The sequence below is a fragment of the Mastacembelus armatus genome, chromosome 15 (assembly GCF_900324485.2).
Source record: "Mastacembelus armatus chromosome 15, fMasArm1.2, whole genome shotgun sequence".
Lineage (NCBI taxonomy): Eukaryota > Metazoa > Chordata > Actinopteri > Synbranchiformes > Mastacembelidae > Mastacembelus > Mastacembelus armatus.
Window position 1 is genome coordinate 537,407 of NC_046647.1, and position 16,809 is coordinate 554,215.

The following is a 16,809-nucleotide window of genomic DNA, read 5'->3' on the forward strand; positions in this document are numbered from 1 at the left end:
TGTTCACCTAACGAGCCGATTCAGGCCAGGTGTGAACTCAGGAATGTAGGTCTAACGACTCTCACCCCATTTACATAGCTCACCTAATGAGCATATGGGATCTGGGGTGGAGTGAAACCAACCTGAAACATAAACTGGAGTTTCCATACCAGCGTTCTCTCAGACTGATAAAGCTACTCAGATGAGTAGTGAAATGTTTCGACCTAAAAACTGAAAGTCCAGTTGCCATGACTCAACCTCTAGATATTTCACTGATAAACCACAGGATTTCACTTAATTTCTTTCAGTAAGCAGTAGATAAAGGTTTAGGTTGACCTCCCGCCTGTACGGTTACACTACATGCTCCGGCTATTTAAACAGCACAAACTTGGCTCAGCGGCCTCCAACAGGTATCTAACCTCGATCAGGAGGCTGTAAAGGACGGTTGGCTGATGTGTGCTGACCTGTTCGGGCAGACCCATGACACAGGTTGGACTCATGTCAGTGTTGGCTGTAGATGCATTTTCTTGTGATGGGAATTGTTGACAATAAGTAAAATCACCAGACTTATTCTCAAGAGATGAGAGCTAAACATCAAATCATCCACATTCCCCATCCTACTAACGTCCACAGTCGGCTGAGAGTTAGTGAATTCCTGGACATACACTGCGTTTAGCGATGGTTGGCTGCTTTGTCATCTGGAAAACTAGAAAGTATGGAAGGAGAGCAAAAGAGTGCACATTTTTTATGGTTGCACCAGTTAAATAAATCTAAGATACAGCAAATCTGGACGGGGCCTTGGGCCCTCGGCTTCTAACTGCTGCAGTCACAGCTGCTCAGTGGCCACAGACGGACAGAGGTTGTACTGAGCAGCTTCAGGTGTTTTCAGTTGTGTGAGTGAAGGACAAACACAAAAAATGCTGAATTTCAGATGCTGAGATCACATCCTGCAAAATATGCCCTTTGTTGATATATATTATAAAAATATATAATATGAACTATAAAAAAGACACCAATGCTACAACACAGCATAAAATGGAAAATTAAAGCAGAATGGTTGAAAAAAAGAACATTTACTTTCAGACTAAGAAGCTAAATGACAAGAATGCAAATGCTTCTCTCCAGTGATCTGCAGCTGGCTATGCTCAGGAATATTTACACTGTGGATTAATTGTGCCTATTTACTGCCACAGGGAGAAGAGAGGAGAGCAGCCATAGGTACATTCAGTGTGGGTTATTGAGTTTGAATGTGTGTATCTCTATATTATGAGCTCCTGCGTGCATCTCAGGGGGCAGTCAGCAGTCAGACATGAAATAAGACTCCTTGTCGAGGGCCCACTGTCCCTTGCAGCCAATTCACTGTTTATTAGCAGGACACAAACTGCATTTTCATGCACTGAAGTAGCCTGCTCAGAGCCGGCTCTCTGTTTAAACCTATACAGCATGAAAACAGGAAACCTAAGCACCTTAAATAATAATATTCACCACTAAACATTATTTCAACCCAATGTATCTGAACATTCAGTTAGCAATCTTGATACTGTAGCTCAACAAAATCATATCACTGCAGCCCTTCAAACCTTTACCAAAGTGAGCTGTATGACCAAATCCAAATTTTTTTTTCCCTGAGTCAAAAGTCCCAGTCAAAAGAGTGGAGGTTAATCATTCTGGCATTTCCACATAAAATAACGTTGAATCCTGCAGCACTATGCGGATCTCAAGAGGGAGAACAACACGATTCAAATGTATATCGATTGTCCTTCTTGTTTGGTGACTGACGTTACTTCTGTGGGCTGCACAGCACTTCTGTGGAGCAGAGTGGGCTGAGCCTGCACTGCAGGAGAATGGCTGTTACTTACTGGATGACTGTGAGGGTGGGTATAGGTACAACTGCATGTGCACACAACAGCAAACTTTGGCCTAAGAGACTGTGACACTGACAACTGTTTCACTACACTGCCAACCTTTAATGACATTACCTTTAGTGCAGCAGCATGATGGGACATGGTGCGGCCGACCCTCTTGTCGCTGCTGTATTGCTGGATGTCAGCAATCCACTCCTCACACTGAGACATGATCTCCGTTCGCTTCAAGTAGAAATGCTTGTGGATCACCTGCAAAATATGATAGAGTGGTCAACTAGAGGGCAACAGACCAGGGGAATCCTGGCACAGCTGTTCATGTGGTCACAAAAACTGGCTACAAGGGCAAACTTCTCTATAGAATTTAGCAGCGTGGGTGATGCATAGCCTAACAAGCCTGTAATCTACAGCTGATCTACTCACAGCTATTTTATTCTTCTTCAGCATTATTTTTTCTATTCATTATAAATGATACAAGATATACAGAACTTGTGTGACTACTTCCCACTGAAACTGTATATTTCTGTTTCACACACGGGAGTGAGGTGAAGAGGTGACTGTGTCATTTGATTCAATTTCTCCCTCAGCTCATGAGTCCATATCATTAGTGTCTCACGCCAGAGCCTTATCTGTCACACTAACTAAAAAGGTCTATCATTACACTGGCTTTACTCTACTGTATGACCAACATATTCCTTCTTGCGCTGTATCATATTGATATTTGTATTGTCTGCTAAGTCTCCTGCTTCCCTGCTCCTCCAGATGACTTCCTAGCAACAGTCGCCAGGGCTGAGACATTAGTATGCAGTGAGCGATGTAGAGCATGTGTCTGTAGCTGCTGCACTGCTGGTGGAGGGAGTAAATTAGTTATTATGGCGGCTGCTGATTTGCTGTTCCTGGGAGAGGCACAGACGCAGCGTGCTGGGGTGGGTTTGGTGTTAGGACCATTTTAATCTCTCTCGGACTTCTACATCTCCCTCTGTTCACTCCATCTTCATTCCACTTTTGTCACTACTTCCCATTTCTTCCTCTGTTTATAGCTCCTCCCCCTTAACCCTCCCAAACGTCCTCGGCTGCTTGTGTCGCATCCAAGGAGGTGTATGACGGTCCCCAGCTGAAAGGGAATGTTTCAAGGTCACAGATAAGTGGTAAACATGGGCTGCTGCTGAGATATGGTACAGGAATCCAGACACAGAAGCCATGTACAAGTCATGATAAGAAAGATAACTAAGAAGCACATGCCTGACATTATTTGTAGATGTGTGGTGGTTTAAAGGGGGTGTTTTCCTGAAGGGTTTTTGTGGCATGGTCCAGCAGCTCTTTGACTTTTGATATTTGGACATAGCCATTGGTCACAGCACAGAAGGAAGCTCTTTAAGCAAACCATCTCAGATCAAGAACAAACTGCAGATCATGGTGCCTTTACAAAGTACCTTTCATGAAACAAGTTTTCATGGATGCACACACCCTGGTACAGTACACAGAGAAATGTACACGTGTACACTGAGCTGTCTTTATGCATTAAGGACAAGGTCTTCTGATTGAGAGCCCAGACTGCCAGATAAACTCAGTGACCTTTGAGGTAATGCTGTCCACTCATTATTCCACAGAGCAAGTGAGGGAGGATGAAGAGCCAAGAAGGGATGTGTGGAAATGCTCAACACGCACAGCATCAAGGGGGGCAAGAGTCATTCAAAAAGTTTCTTCTTGTTGGTTTTATTTACTGAGCTGCCCCACTAAACCTGACCACAGCCATAACCTTCTCTGACACTGGAGCATAAATGTTTCTAACCCTAGTGTCCAAATCACAAGTTCCCTAAACCTGCTCTCTGTGGGTGGAGTCTGCTATTGCAGTGCTGACCATACTTTCTGCTGCCAGATGGCACAGTTGTTGTACTGCACCAACCCACTGAGCGCAACAAAGGCACCGAGGGAGCTGTACCGACAGTGAGCTACAAACATCACAGCTCGAAAAATACTCCATCATTGCTCGTGACCTGAGCATGCAGATTTAAAGACTGTCTAGTCATTGTCACCAGCATATCAAGTTTGTTACAGAAGGGGAAAACACCCCATATCTCTTCTACTATCAAATGATTGCTAATTAAAAAGTGCTCACTCTTACCCAGGACGTCTTGTACATATGTGTAAAACTGAACCTGAAATTGTAATTAGCGACAGATGTGCGGTTTTTATTGGCTACTTATTTACACTAAGCCCCCAGAGATTTTTAAAAAAACAATTAATACAGTACCCAGTACCATATATCTTCTGCAGGAGTCCTTGGTCCTGGAGCTGTATATCGCTGATGTGCAGTTATTGGCCCCACCAACCTGCAGTGTCTATTTGTTGTTTATTGTTGCTGTTCTTTTCTCTCTGCTCTCACCCCAAACGGTCAAGGCAGATGGCCGCCGAAACTGAGCCTGGTACTGCTGGATTTTTCTTCCATTAAAGGGAGTTTTTCCTCTCCACTGTCGCCAAGTGCTGCTCATAAGGGATTTGTTGGATTTTTTTTGTTTTTGTAAAGTGCCTTGAGATGATTTGTATTGTGATTTGTATTGTGATACGAATAAAACTGAATTGAATGATCCCATTCCCCATCAGGACAACTTCCTCCCACAGTGGTGTGTGTGACTGTTACTGTGTGATGACTGGATAGTGAATGGGAAGAATTCTGTGTGTGGCTCAGTGTTTCTGTGCACATTTTGTGTGTTTGTGTATTAGGCCCTGCTATCTAGGCATGGCCTCCAGATGTCAGTGCATGAAGTGGATTCAACATCCACTACTACTTGGCTCAGCATGATCCTCTCCCCTAGTTTCATACAGCTATCAATTAGATGGTCAAGATCATGACACTGACCCTCATCTCACAGTGCTGTACTACGAGGACATGATGTGGAGCTAGTTAAGGTTGTCACCTGTCAGTGGCTGTACAGGCCCTTCTACACTTCAGTGCAGATGTGAATGTGATAATGTTGGTTCCGCTCTCCAACACACGTAAATACCTGGCGAGGTCCTTCCTTACCTCAAAAATGCACATTTACAAATGTAGTATAATTTTCTGCTTCTCACTAACACCTGCACACACACACACACACACACACACAAAATGTTTCATATTTTAGTGTGCAACCCATTGTCCTTAATTCTACCTGACAATCTTCTGCTGTATAATTCAGGACTGTATCCTACTACTATAAATAGCATGTAGTAACATTGCTCGTTCACTCACTCAAGATGGTTTTGTTTTCAGCTGCAGTTTGGAAAGAAAATAGCTTTTTTAAAATTTTTAAAAAAGCTATTTTCTTAGCTCTTGGTAGAAGAGGGACTAAGAAGACTAATTCTTCGCTAAGGCAGTAGCTCAATCAGTCAATTAAACTTCATTTGTATAGCACTTTTAGTATATGGTTATGTAAATCAAAAGGCTTTACTAACAAAAACTTGGCACAGAAGGTGAACATTGGATACTGGCAACTGCTCCACTGGTTACACAAAATAATTAACCAGCTGGTTTGGTTTGGAGACCCCATTATTATACTGCACATTACTGGTCTGCACGGCTCAGCTGATAACTGTTCACTCTACAGCTGTATTATCATTTCAGTGAAAAGTGAAATAACTCACCAAATAAAGTGGTAATGGAGAATGGATTCCTAGCAGTGTTTTTAAGAGGGACTGTAAGATAAAGTCTGCAGGACTTCTAAATCCCATGAACACAGATTGTTAAAAGACATTTTCTGAGAGAAGGATACAGCATATTCAAAATTAGGTGAAGATGATGGATAAATGGAAGAAATTAACAACAGCGTGAGGGAAGAGTGGAGCTGTTGCCCGTAAAGGGCCTGCTCTCGTTCATCAAGAGTGAGACACCAGCTGGAGAGGCAAAGGTTGATATGGAAGTTTCTGCTGATGCTGTAGAGCAAAATCAGACCTCTACAACAAAACAGAGACCAACTGGTTCATATTGAGGGTATCTTACAAGACAAGTGCAACATAACCATTGATTTTCAGTACTTCTTTCCAGAAGGAAGCACCAGTATTAGATTAAATGGTCATTACCTAGATGAACCTTTTGAGCTTCAGATTTTTTCCTTTGGCTGGTTTAAAATAAGCCTTTTGGCACAGTCAATAACCAATAATTATGTAAAATATCAAAACATAATTTTATAAATGTACTAATCTGTATTTTTGTGTTTTTGCACAAAGTTTGTCTCATGTAATCCCAATCAAGGTGAATGTATCGCTTTCTTTCCCTCTGTTCACCCCCTCTCTCTCGTTCAGTCTCCTCTGAAGAACTGCTCGATGAGCAGGTTGAAAGACTGTTATCTTCCCTGGCACCATCCATCTCACCATGGGCCATTTAAAGGATCGCAGGAAATCAAAAAAAATGTGGAAGAGAGGAGGGATAGGCCAACCTCCAGACAATTTCATCTTCTAGGGAATTAATAATAGGGGGATTTAATATTGTGTGGCCAAACAGCCCTTTGGGACAAGAGGTGGCTTTTCTGTCCTGTTTTGGTTTCAGTACTGAAATAGGTGGAAATTTTCAAGACCGGCAAGGTGTGTGGCCAGTATATTATGGGCAATAATTCTGTATTCCATTATAACTTTGTAATTAATGTAAAGTGAAACAAACCCAGTAACACATTATAAATAGATAAATTGACAGGTAAATGATACATAACAAATAAATGATTGCATCTGTAAAGCACCAAAACTGGTGAACAATGAGTGTTAAGCATTTTACCTTCCCCTCCTATCCTGATCCACACAATTTGCCTATCAACAAGCCGAGTATCATGAACAAAGAATAGTGCTAGTTGGGAGTATCAGCAGCAGGGCTTGGTGGCCGACTGGTCACAAGCCACTTTGCTGCACAATCAACTGTTAGATTCTGGCTGCTGACTGATTTTGTATGTCACACAACCTCCGTCCCTACACGTTTCCTGTCGGTGAAACAATGAATCAGGCTGAAGAAACTGATTATGCCAATATGAGCATAAATGATGACAGCTGTGAGGTCTGAAGGAGTACTGTATCTCGTATGTGAATCAAATCTAATTTATTTACATGGCACCTCAAGTTGACCAAAGTACTTCACATAGACAGAATGAGATCATTACCTTTTTAAAAAATAAACAAAATCAAAACAAGAAAAAAAAACAACACTATAATATAAATAACATACAAGACTCCTACCTCTTTGAAGCATGGTGAGGGGTTGCGCATCTGCTCCAGCATGGCCCATTTGACGGTGGCCTGCCGGATGTTACCATCGTACTCCCGTGAGCTCTGGGTGCCACTGGGAGTACCCCGGGAGCGTTCATAACCTGGCTCGTTGAAGTAGGGCTCAGCCACCAGGATTAGGGACTGCACCGACACTAGCACCTACAGCAGATCAACAAATATTAGGAATTATGTGATGAAAATATTCAAGATTATGGCTGTGGTTTAAGCAAAAAAAAAAAAAAAAACTCAATTATGAACTCTAAACGTGACCTTGGTTTCCAAAAGAGCTTGGATGAAAACTGCACTGGGCATGGCCCTCATATTTTGGTAAACACTCTCAACATCCAGATCCTCTGAAATGATTTTGGGAATGGTGGACACTTTGACGAGACACAAAAGCACAAAAGAATTGGGCCCCATAAAAACACAGTTTTAAATGTGTCTCTATTAACAGCTGTAGAACATAAATGCTTTGGCCCGTCTCAAGGAGAATACAGACATTCTCCTGCATCACTGTCTGTTCCAAACCATTTCATTACCAACAGTGACGATCCTGAGCTTGGAGGCCTGCCTGCTGGCCCCAGCCATGATGGAGCTGGATGAACTTGAAAATGCTCCATCAAGTGGATACCAGTGACCTTTAACTGATGTCTAAAACTGGGTTGCCAGACTTCAGAGCAGTTATCCACCCCAGTAGACGGCTTCATTCCAGCACACTCCCCTGCTATTAACCCACTCCTTATTTTCCAGTATTGATCTGCAGCATGCTAACTGGAATGATAATCGATGGGAGATGTCTCTAGGCACTTCCAACCCAGTAAATGAGGGAATAAAAAAAAAAAGAAAAAAAAAAAGAGGTGAGATGTGTTTGCAAGCCTTCTGCAAGGCTTCAATATATAAATGAAAAATGAATGCAAATATGTGCGTGGCAAATAACCAGATAGTGATGTTGGTCTGTGTCAACGTGTTCAAGAACTCTGGATACCCAGTAGTCCCTTAATGCAACTCACTGTGTAATGCACACACTGTAACTGCAACCCCTTAAAGCTTTAGGTGATGAAAACACCAATTAGACTTTACAAAAACCATGGCTAGCAAAAATATTTCTCTTACCCATGAAAAGGGTAAAAATGCAATTATTATTGAAAGCTGCAGCTCTACAACAACTCGCATTCACGGCTGGTGTCACACCACAAAAAAATCAAGTGCACAGAGTAAACATTTTCTTTTTCAAAAATTCTTTCTGTAGCTTGACAGGTCAACTATTAATACAAAATAATAAATCTCAGTGATAACTGAGGTGTTTAAGATGGGTTTCAGAGAAAAGATGAAGAGAAAATGAAATGACCACAGGGATAAGATCACAAACAGGGTTTGCAGAGTAAAAAGTGAAGTCTACTAAATCAAGTCTAACAACAGACTGCAATTGGGTCTAAACATGGAATTGAAGCCAACTGACTCTGACTTCAAGATGAGTGATGTGTGTGTGCAGGCATAACCTGCAGCTTCAAAGGATACTGGTTTGTGTTGGGTTTGATTAACACCCACACACTGTCACCAAAGCAAAATACTAACTTGACTTTAAAAAGGATCCTTCATGACAGCTGTCGAAAGCCCATTAATACAGAGCCGCTGGTGATGTAATGACAGGGCAGTTACAAACTATAGCCTGTGACACAGACTTTGACAGTAGCCCTGCTGATCCACTCAGACAGGGGACGTTCATGATGGGTCTTCATCTCACCTGTAAAAAGCTTGAGGTCTGTGGGTTCCATTTCTCCTCTGGTCTCCCATGCCATGTGTTGAGGATACTTAAACATACCTGATTAACACACAAACAAGAATTTAAACAATTATGAAATTAATGCCAGCACCATGGGACATGCCCCACACTAACACATGCATTGGTACCAAACAAAGGATTAGGAATTTCAGGGCGAGATACCTTTGGGAACTTTATATAATCAGCTTTCTGAAATTCACAAAGCTTCCTGTGTTACAAGAATGAAACACACAGTATGTCAACAAGCAGAAATGCTTACATGTGTCTACCCCTTCACACACTTGGTTGCAGCATCATTTCTCATTCAAGTGCTGGAAAGATACTTTGGCATTTTCTCAAAGGTTTCTCAAAGGTTCAGATTGAAAAAACAAGGTATAATGTGTTAATATACTGAGCTTTAGATGTGGTGGCAGGTGCATTTTCTAACTCTGGCCATTGTTCTAGAATAATGGCCTATGGACTTCAACATAAATAATCTTATCTAAATAGAAAAAAAAAAAATAAACGAATAATTCTTTTAACGACCATGCTAGTTCTGAATGGGGGTCCATCAAGCTGTGTATTCTGACTATAAGTAACTTGTACAAAATTCATAAAAGCAGAACAAAAAGATCTCCAGTTAAATTTAATACGCATCAAAAAGCTTAATCTCATGGATCTGCCTTTACTTTCCTCCATTTGACCAGCCATCTCTCTCTCATTAACCGTGATAGTGGGCTGTTTCCTTGAACCTCAACTCTTTAATGAAAGGACGCCAAGGCCACAGTGGGGAAGCTATATATTGTATATTCTAACATGTCAGAAGGAAACCGTGAGAGATATCAAGTTTAAATAAAAACCGGACATCTGACCGACCTCAGAAGCTCTTCAGATACACCAGGTTAATTTGACAATTCAGCACCAATATGGGGCGATTGATGGACAACTAGTTAGGTTATTTTTCCTATTCCATCACCTACAAAGTCTACGGAGAAGTGTTTGTTAGACGGCAAGTCGGCTCTCTCAATCCATGGCTCTTTTCTCTAAAAAATGATATAATTTGGAAACTTTTTTTTGTGTGTGTGCATGATGTATGAATACATTCAAATTAAGGGCACGTTTGCTAATATAGGTCTGCCATGACAACCTTAGCCAGACACCACAGCATTACAAAAAGGCCATAGTCCATTGCACCTACATTTTGCTTAGATGTAGGACTAATTGAAATTTAAAAGTCCAATTTGCAATTTTCATTTACAATTATGGAAAAATACTGATTTTTCATTTTGAGTTTAGTAAATTAAAAAATGATTTTTTCATTTTGGCATACAGTACACAGCATGTATATAAATGAAAATTGAAATCAATCTATGATTTTAATTTAAAATAATGTTCACAGTTATAGACTTCCATACAGAGATGCTGCTATCAAAACATCAAAACTGCCATCAAAACTAAGTCACACTGTACTTGATAGAAAACTAACATTAACACTGACCTTGCCATCATTGTAGAGGTTAGGGTTAAAGCGCACACTGTGCCCTCCTGTCGTCTCTAGGTTGACTAGTGGAGGTGAGTTGGGATAATCTTGGGGAAAATAAACATCAAACTCAAAGCACCCGTTGGCATATGGGGTGTCAGCTGGGCCTGTGATGAGTACCTGTAAACACAAAGAGGGGAAGGGCTTTAATATAACACTGCCTGAGAAAGGCTAGTGACTAATCACACAGGGAAAGAAGGTTAACTAAAGAAAGGCGGGTACACTGATAAGAGTCAATATAGATTAAACAAAGGGCAAATGACTGAATATTAATAGAGAAATGGTGCACTCTCATTCAGGTTATTCCCACAGCCATAATAATGTAATTAACAAACAAGTTAAAGTATGACGATAGCAAGGGGAAGGCAGTACGATCTACATTACTCATGGCATTTGCAGCAAAATCCAATTTATTTTCTCACTAAACAACATTTCATTGCTTTGAAAAGGTGAACTTTCCAGCTACTCCATTACCACACAAAGAAAATGTAGGTACGTAGATTTGGAAGCAGACTAAATGCTAACTGTGATTGATTACCCATCACAAGTCTGAGGCAAAGATTTCATGGTTCGTGACATCGTGCCATTGGATTCAAGGTATTCTGTATGATCAATGAAAGGAAAACCTAGAGACAGAGTAACTGGCTGTGACTACAGCTGAACTAATCTCCATGGGTGACTTGACACAATATTTAAACTTAAGGAAACAATGTGGCCACAGTCTAATGGAAAAAGGCTAGAAGCATTTCAGTTCACACACAAGGCATAAGAGTGAAACCTGATGTTTCCTTGAGTGGGAGACAGAGTGAGATGGAACTCTGCCACTACACCCACACTTATAAAGACATAAGACAACAGTGACAAAGACAAAGCACTGAATATACCATGTGAAAGAGACGGAGCAAGAAATGTAGGACTACAGTACAGCTGAAGCATTGGAAAATGGCTGCCTGGATATAGCTGTGTACTAAAACCTCTCACAAGAAGCTGCTTTGGGTCACTCATATTCTCATCAGGTACCAAGGAGACATGAAATAATGACGATGATACCAGAATTCCACATTTAGAAACCATTAGACTGAAGGCTTATTAGACACCAATACACTGCACAACGTTACAACTCAGTGACACGTTATTCTAATGACTCACATGACAGCCACGTGGACTAACAACTCAACCTGTCAACAACCCTACCTCGCACACATTATCCAAAGAAGCCATCCATCCATCCATTATCTAAATCCGCTTACTCCTTAACCAGGTTCACGGGGATCTGCTGGAGCCTATCCCAGCTCTCTTTCGGGTGCAGGACAGGGGTACACCCTGGACAGGTCACCAATCCATTGCAGGGCCACATATAGACACACAAAGACAAACAACCTCACACACTCACTCTCTATGGGCAATTTAGAGTCACCAATCAATCTAACATACATGTTACTGGACTGTGGGAGGAAACGAGTTATCCAAAGAAGCATTTCAAATAATAGGTGAAATGTCTTCAAGAAATCTGCATCAAGTTTAGTTACCTTTGACTTTTTGAGTGGACAAAAAGCTGGAGAGTCCAAAATAGACAAAGGCATTAAATTATGTTGCACCATTAACTTTTATTTAACCTTTTCTGTCTGGGTAAAAGCATTTCAAGGAAAAAGCAAGAAAGCTACCTCTTTTGTGTGTACAAGCAAATGTCACTTTATGGTGCGACCACTGTTTAAGGCTTGGATTAGTGAGATCATCCAGATACACTAGCGGAACTTGTATCTAACTTATCTAATTGTCTTTGATGTCTGTGTTGTGCATGCGCGAGTAAGCTCTCTGCAGACTGCAGACACTATCATGTCATGCTGATGCCTTGCAAAGGCATTGTAACGCTTGAATACCTGCCTGTCCACCTGACAGACAGCCTGTTGAGTCTCTACAGAACATATTCTCACAAAGTGTGAAAGGCTTTGTCTTTCAGGGCAATTAAATACCCTGACCCATGTCTGAACCACCAAATAAGTCTTGAGTAATATTGTCAAGGTTTGTAAAAGTGAGATGACTCGGCAACTACATTTGTAAGGGTTCTTCAGGGCAGTGAACGCTGCTCATGCATTTTAGTTTATTTTGACATGATCATTCAAATGCAACACTTCAGTGCACTTCCAACCAAAGTCAGTTAAATCTGGTGTGTAAGTGTTAAGTGTCAAACCAACTGTGATAAGGTTGGACAAACATAGTCTATGAACTAATGCCCTGACCCCTCACAGATCAAGAGATTTCCACCTCACCAGCTGCTGAGGCCATGCTGTTCTTGGGGGTTGGTTTCAGTAGATCTACTGTAACTGAACTGTTGGCTGAGGACAGAGATCTGTGCTTTTCTACCGCTCTTTGTGAACACAATGTCTAAAATATATTAAACCTCTGGGGTCGACAAACGGCACTTTTTGACGCATCTTCTTCTGATAACGCCGAAACAAACTTAAATTACTCAATTCTGATCGTACAGATAAAAGAAATATGTCATTCAAATCTGTAAAGGGTCTAGTTTTAGTGGTATACCATCATAATAACAACAAAACGCTGTGCTTTTATTAAATAAAGAAAGCCGACAGGGTGCGCTGTCTGTCTTTTCTGTCTCTGCCATTTCTCTTCACAGACGCGTAAATAAAACAACCAGAATCTCAGCGAATACTTGGCTCATAAAAATAAGAAACATATGACTAGAAAGTTTGAAATGTTTTCTTTGAAATGAAACAATTCAAGTCGAAAACAAATCATCACTTTTTATTTAATCCGTATGAATGTAAGGAGAAGTCCGTTTTTTCCTGTCTCACCTCATTACAAGTAATGCTATCCCGCCTTGTACTCTGTTCACTGTTCACATGTAAATAATCTCAGGTGAACCAGGTAAATATGTGCACGCCACCGAGAAATGACACAAAATATCAAACTTCATCATAGAATTTACTCACTTTTTCTGCGTGTTTGGATGATGGCGCGTTACACAGGTGAAGAAGCGCTTCTTATATTCCACACAGAGACAAATAGTTTAGTTTGTCCTCAGAGTAAAAACACTGATTTTAATTCAAATGACGAATGTTTTGCTCCGCATTGTTTTGTATTGTGCTGCACTAATCCCCTCTCAGCTACATTGACTGAAAGGCTCATTAAGCGTGTCTTTGTCTGGTTGTTGAGTGCGTCTTTTGTCTTCTCAGGTAAATCACATGACTATTCATGTTGAGACACACTGTCTTGCATATGGCCTTTCTGTACAAAAAGTGTCTTAGAAAATTTAAATCAGTGTATTGTTTACTGTGAATGAGTGAACAAGATGACTTTTAGATCACTGTGAAGTGAACACACTGCACACGCCAACAACATGCAGGTCTCCAAAGTCTTGTGACCCAATGCTCTGTGTTTTATGGTCTTATTTCAGTGACTTAAAAATTGTAGTTTTTCACTAACCATGCATAAACACTGTTTTCTCAAAAACACAACCATGTATAAACTTGCTGCTCACATATTATTGTAGCCCATTTTGTGCTGATTACAGTCAAAATTTGTCCAGGGCCCCAAAACCCCCTCAGACCCCAGAGGGTTAATGTGGTCCTGCTTTGTGGTAACAATATATTTTAAGTTAGAGTTACTGTCATGTTCTGGATTTCTAAAATAGTTTGACAACCTGATTACAAAATTATTGCACTGTCTGCAGTGATGTGCCCATTTATTTCTACTTTGATTCAGAAGTTTCTTGTTGGCATGCTGCTATCCATAGTTAGTGTTCTTTTGCTGATGCTGAGTTAAACAAATGAAGATTTTGACATTTCGTAAAGGAGACTGCGATTAATCAACTTGTGGGGTGAGAGCCATTTATTAAATGTCACTAGGGGAATGAGTAAGAGCTGTCAATGACAAGTCATATGGTAAAAACACCAGAAGCAGTCTGAAGTCTCCTTATGAAGGCAAGTGTTCACAGTCTTACACACTGTACAAACTAGTGGTTTCAAAATAAAAAAGGAATTATTTTACTACTCAATTCCATGATAACTTTCTAACATACTTAACTGTGATATGCACAACAGTGATCAGACCTACTTACAAATGACTGAGTCGTATGGTTTACCCTACTATGGTGCCAGGTCTAACAGTGAACCAGATAAAGTGCTACTTTACCTTCATGATATCTAGTCTCTCCTCATCACAGCGGACAAAGACACTGGAAGAGGACGACAGGGGGAGAGAGGTGGACAGAGTGACCGCCTCCTGGGCTAGGCGGCGGGATCGAGCTGCGCTGTTTGTATCACTGGCGTTCTTCACCTGAGACATGTAGTGGTAGTTAACCTTGAACATAAGCTTTCCATCCTCATCCTCGGAGACCATTTCAAATGTGTCTTGACAGAGAGGAGACAAGTAGAAGTAGTTGAGCGCAGAGGAAATGTACTCATTCTCATGACATTTCTGAATGCTTAAAATAACAACTTAGAGTGTAGTTATTTCTCATCTTGACCATGGTTATATGGATATCAAATCCAACTGCAGTTCAATTAAGTTAATAAGTAAGAAGTGCTAACTAGCCGTTCATGGGGTCAAGCATTTGTTTCACCAAAAGCGTCTTTCAGTTTGACTGAATGTTAGTTTAAATTTTAGCAAAATGACATTGTCACAGGCGAGTTTTTCTGTCTGCACATGGAAACAACATAAAGCTGCTTACAAACAACAAAAACTGTAAGAAATCAGCACAGGTGAGTGATGGATAAGACTAAAGCAATAAGCAGGATGGGAACACAGCCTGAGCCTGTGTCCCTGTCACAGATCAGACATGAAGACATTATGGACAGTGAGGATTTGCTGCTGTTTTAGCAGCTCCCATGTTTAAACTGGGTGAACAGAAATGTACATGCACTGCACATAGACACAGCAACACAAAAGCAAACAAACTCACCAAACTGCAGCTTCTTCATGGCAGCTACGTATTTTTCCTCTAGAGAACGCAGGATGGACAGGGGCTTGGGTCGGCTTGACGCTTTCCTTGAAGACTCCACCAGCTTCCTCTCTGGTGGGGAGGTTAAGGTATGAGAAGGGAGCAAAAAGTGGAATAAAGAACAGGGTGGGGTATTAAGAGTGCAACTGTTGCATAGAACAGCTTTGCCTGCGAACATGCTGCACGGCTACCCTAAGAGTGTACTAATCTTTGTTAAACAGACACACACCTATACAGGTATGCTCACAAAGAAGCACAATCCTGATGGAAATAACTATAACAATTATATCTACTGACAAATCCTGTGACTGTCCTGTAAAAATACTATAATTATTACTTTTTTCTACACGACTGCATTAAGCTACACATACATTTCAATGTTTAGATATGTTTTGTTAATATCAACTTTATCAGGACTGATTCTTTCTGCAGAATATCCAATGTATCCTACTAAAAACTAACCTGCAGTTATGTGTTTCAAATGCAAATTATGTAAAATGTATAAAATAAATGAACTCTGAGTCAGTACAGAATTAGTTTAGTTCATACACTTTTTTGATTTATTGCATTGGTAATAAAACTGAATTCAATTCATTTCTGAGCTCTGTGAACAGCGTGACATCAAACTGAGCAGGGAACAGGAGCACTGAGGTGATCAGACAGGTTGTAAATGAAAAAAGCTTTCCTGTGGAATTAGTGCTGGTAGTGCTCATCTTTGTGTTTACTGTAAAGTAATTTCATCCTCTGCTTTGTTTATAACCTGACAGATCATCTGACTGCATTCATTTGTCAACTATGTTCCGAAGCATAGTTCAACTGAAAACTATCAGGAAAATAAAATCCTGCACATAAAACTTTCACAAAAATTCCACTAACAAACTTTTTCCAAAAGCATTCAGTCAACTCTTTCCAACTCCAAGGATGAACTTTCACGTACTTACCTTTGCGGCACATTAAAAGAACAGCACTAGAATCCATGGCACCACAGGAAGTGTTATAAAAGCACAAGGGCCACTGAGAGCATCATTTACAGTACTTGGCTTTTCCCTGGCAGTTACGACAGCTGTAATCAATGCTTCTGAGTAATACTTCTCCTCAGTCAATACTGTGCTGCTCCTGTCTGATCATGGTTTCTCACTGAGATATTTCTTAAAGCCTCTGTACTAATTAACTGATTCTCCATCTGTCAAGCCCTAATGCTGTAAGCTACGCAGTGTACAACTCTGTAAGATGTGATTGCTGAATCCTTTATCATATCAACGTCTTTATTGAGAAGTGATATGGCTTTGATCTTCCATCTCCATGCCCTACCCACATACACGCTTCCAACACATCTAATGTCCAAAGCCTCACTTAAGTGATCACTTAGATGGCCATTTAAAACTTAAAACTTCTCTGGTGGCAGCTGGATAAAATAGGCGTGTGGGGGATAATTAATATTGGGTACCATGTAGTAACAAGATGATGGGAAATG

At 40.7% G+C, this 16,809-nt stretch overlaps 1 protein-coding gene across 3 annotated transcripts in view; it reads right to left on the reverse strand.

The window, feature by feature from the left end:
• The window catches only part of birc6 (baculoviral IAP repeat containing 6), a 150,548-nt gene that overhangs the window by 1,974 nt on the left and 131,765 nt on the right, over nucleotides 1-16,809 (reverse strand). For all 3 annotated transcript variants that reach the window (XM_026309255.1, XM_026309256.1, XM_026309254.1), the window contains exons 67-72: nucleotides 15,297-15,407; nucleotides 14,528-14,745; nucleotides 10,331-10,492; nucleotides 8,815-8,892; nucleotides 7,041-7,229; nucleotides 1,959-2,093 (exon numbers count right to left, since the gene is read on the reverse strand). In XM_026309255.1, the coding sequence (XP_026165040.1) occupies nucleotides 1,959-2,093; nucleotides 7,041-7,229; nucleotides 8,815-8,892; nucleotides 10,331-10,492; nucleotides 14,528-14,745; nucleotides 15,297-15,407 (893 nt within the window). The remainder of the gene's footprint in view (nucleotides 1-1,958; nucleotides 2,094-7,040; nucleotides 7,230-8,814; nucleotides 8,893-10,330; nucleotides 10,493-14,527; nucleotides 14,746-15,296; nucleotides 15,408-16,809) is intronic.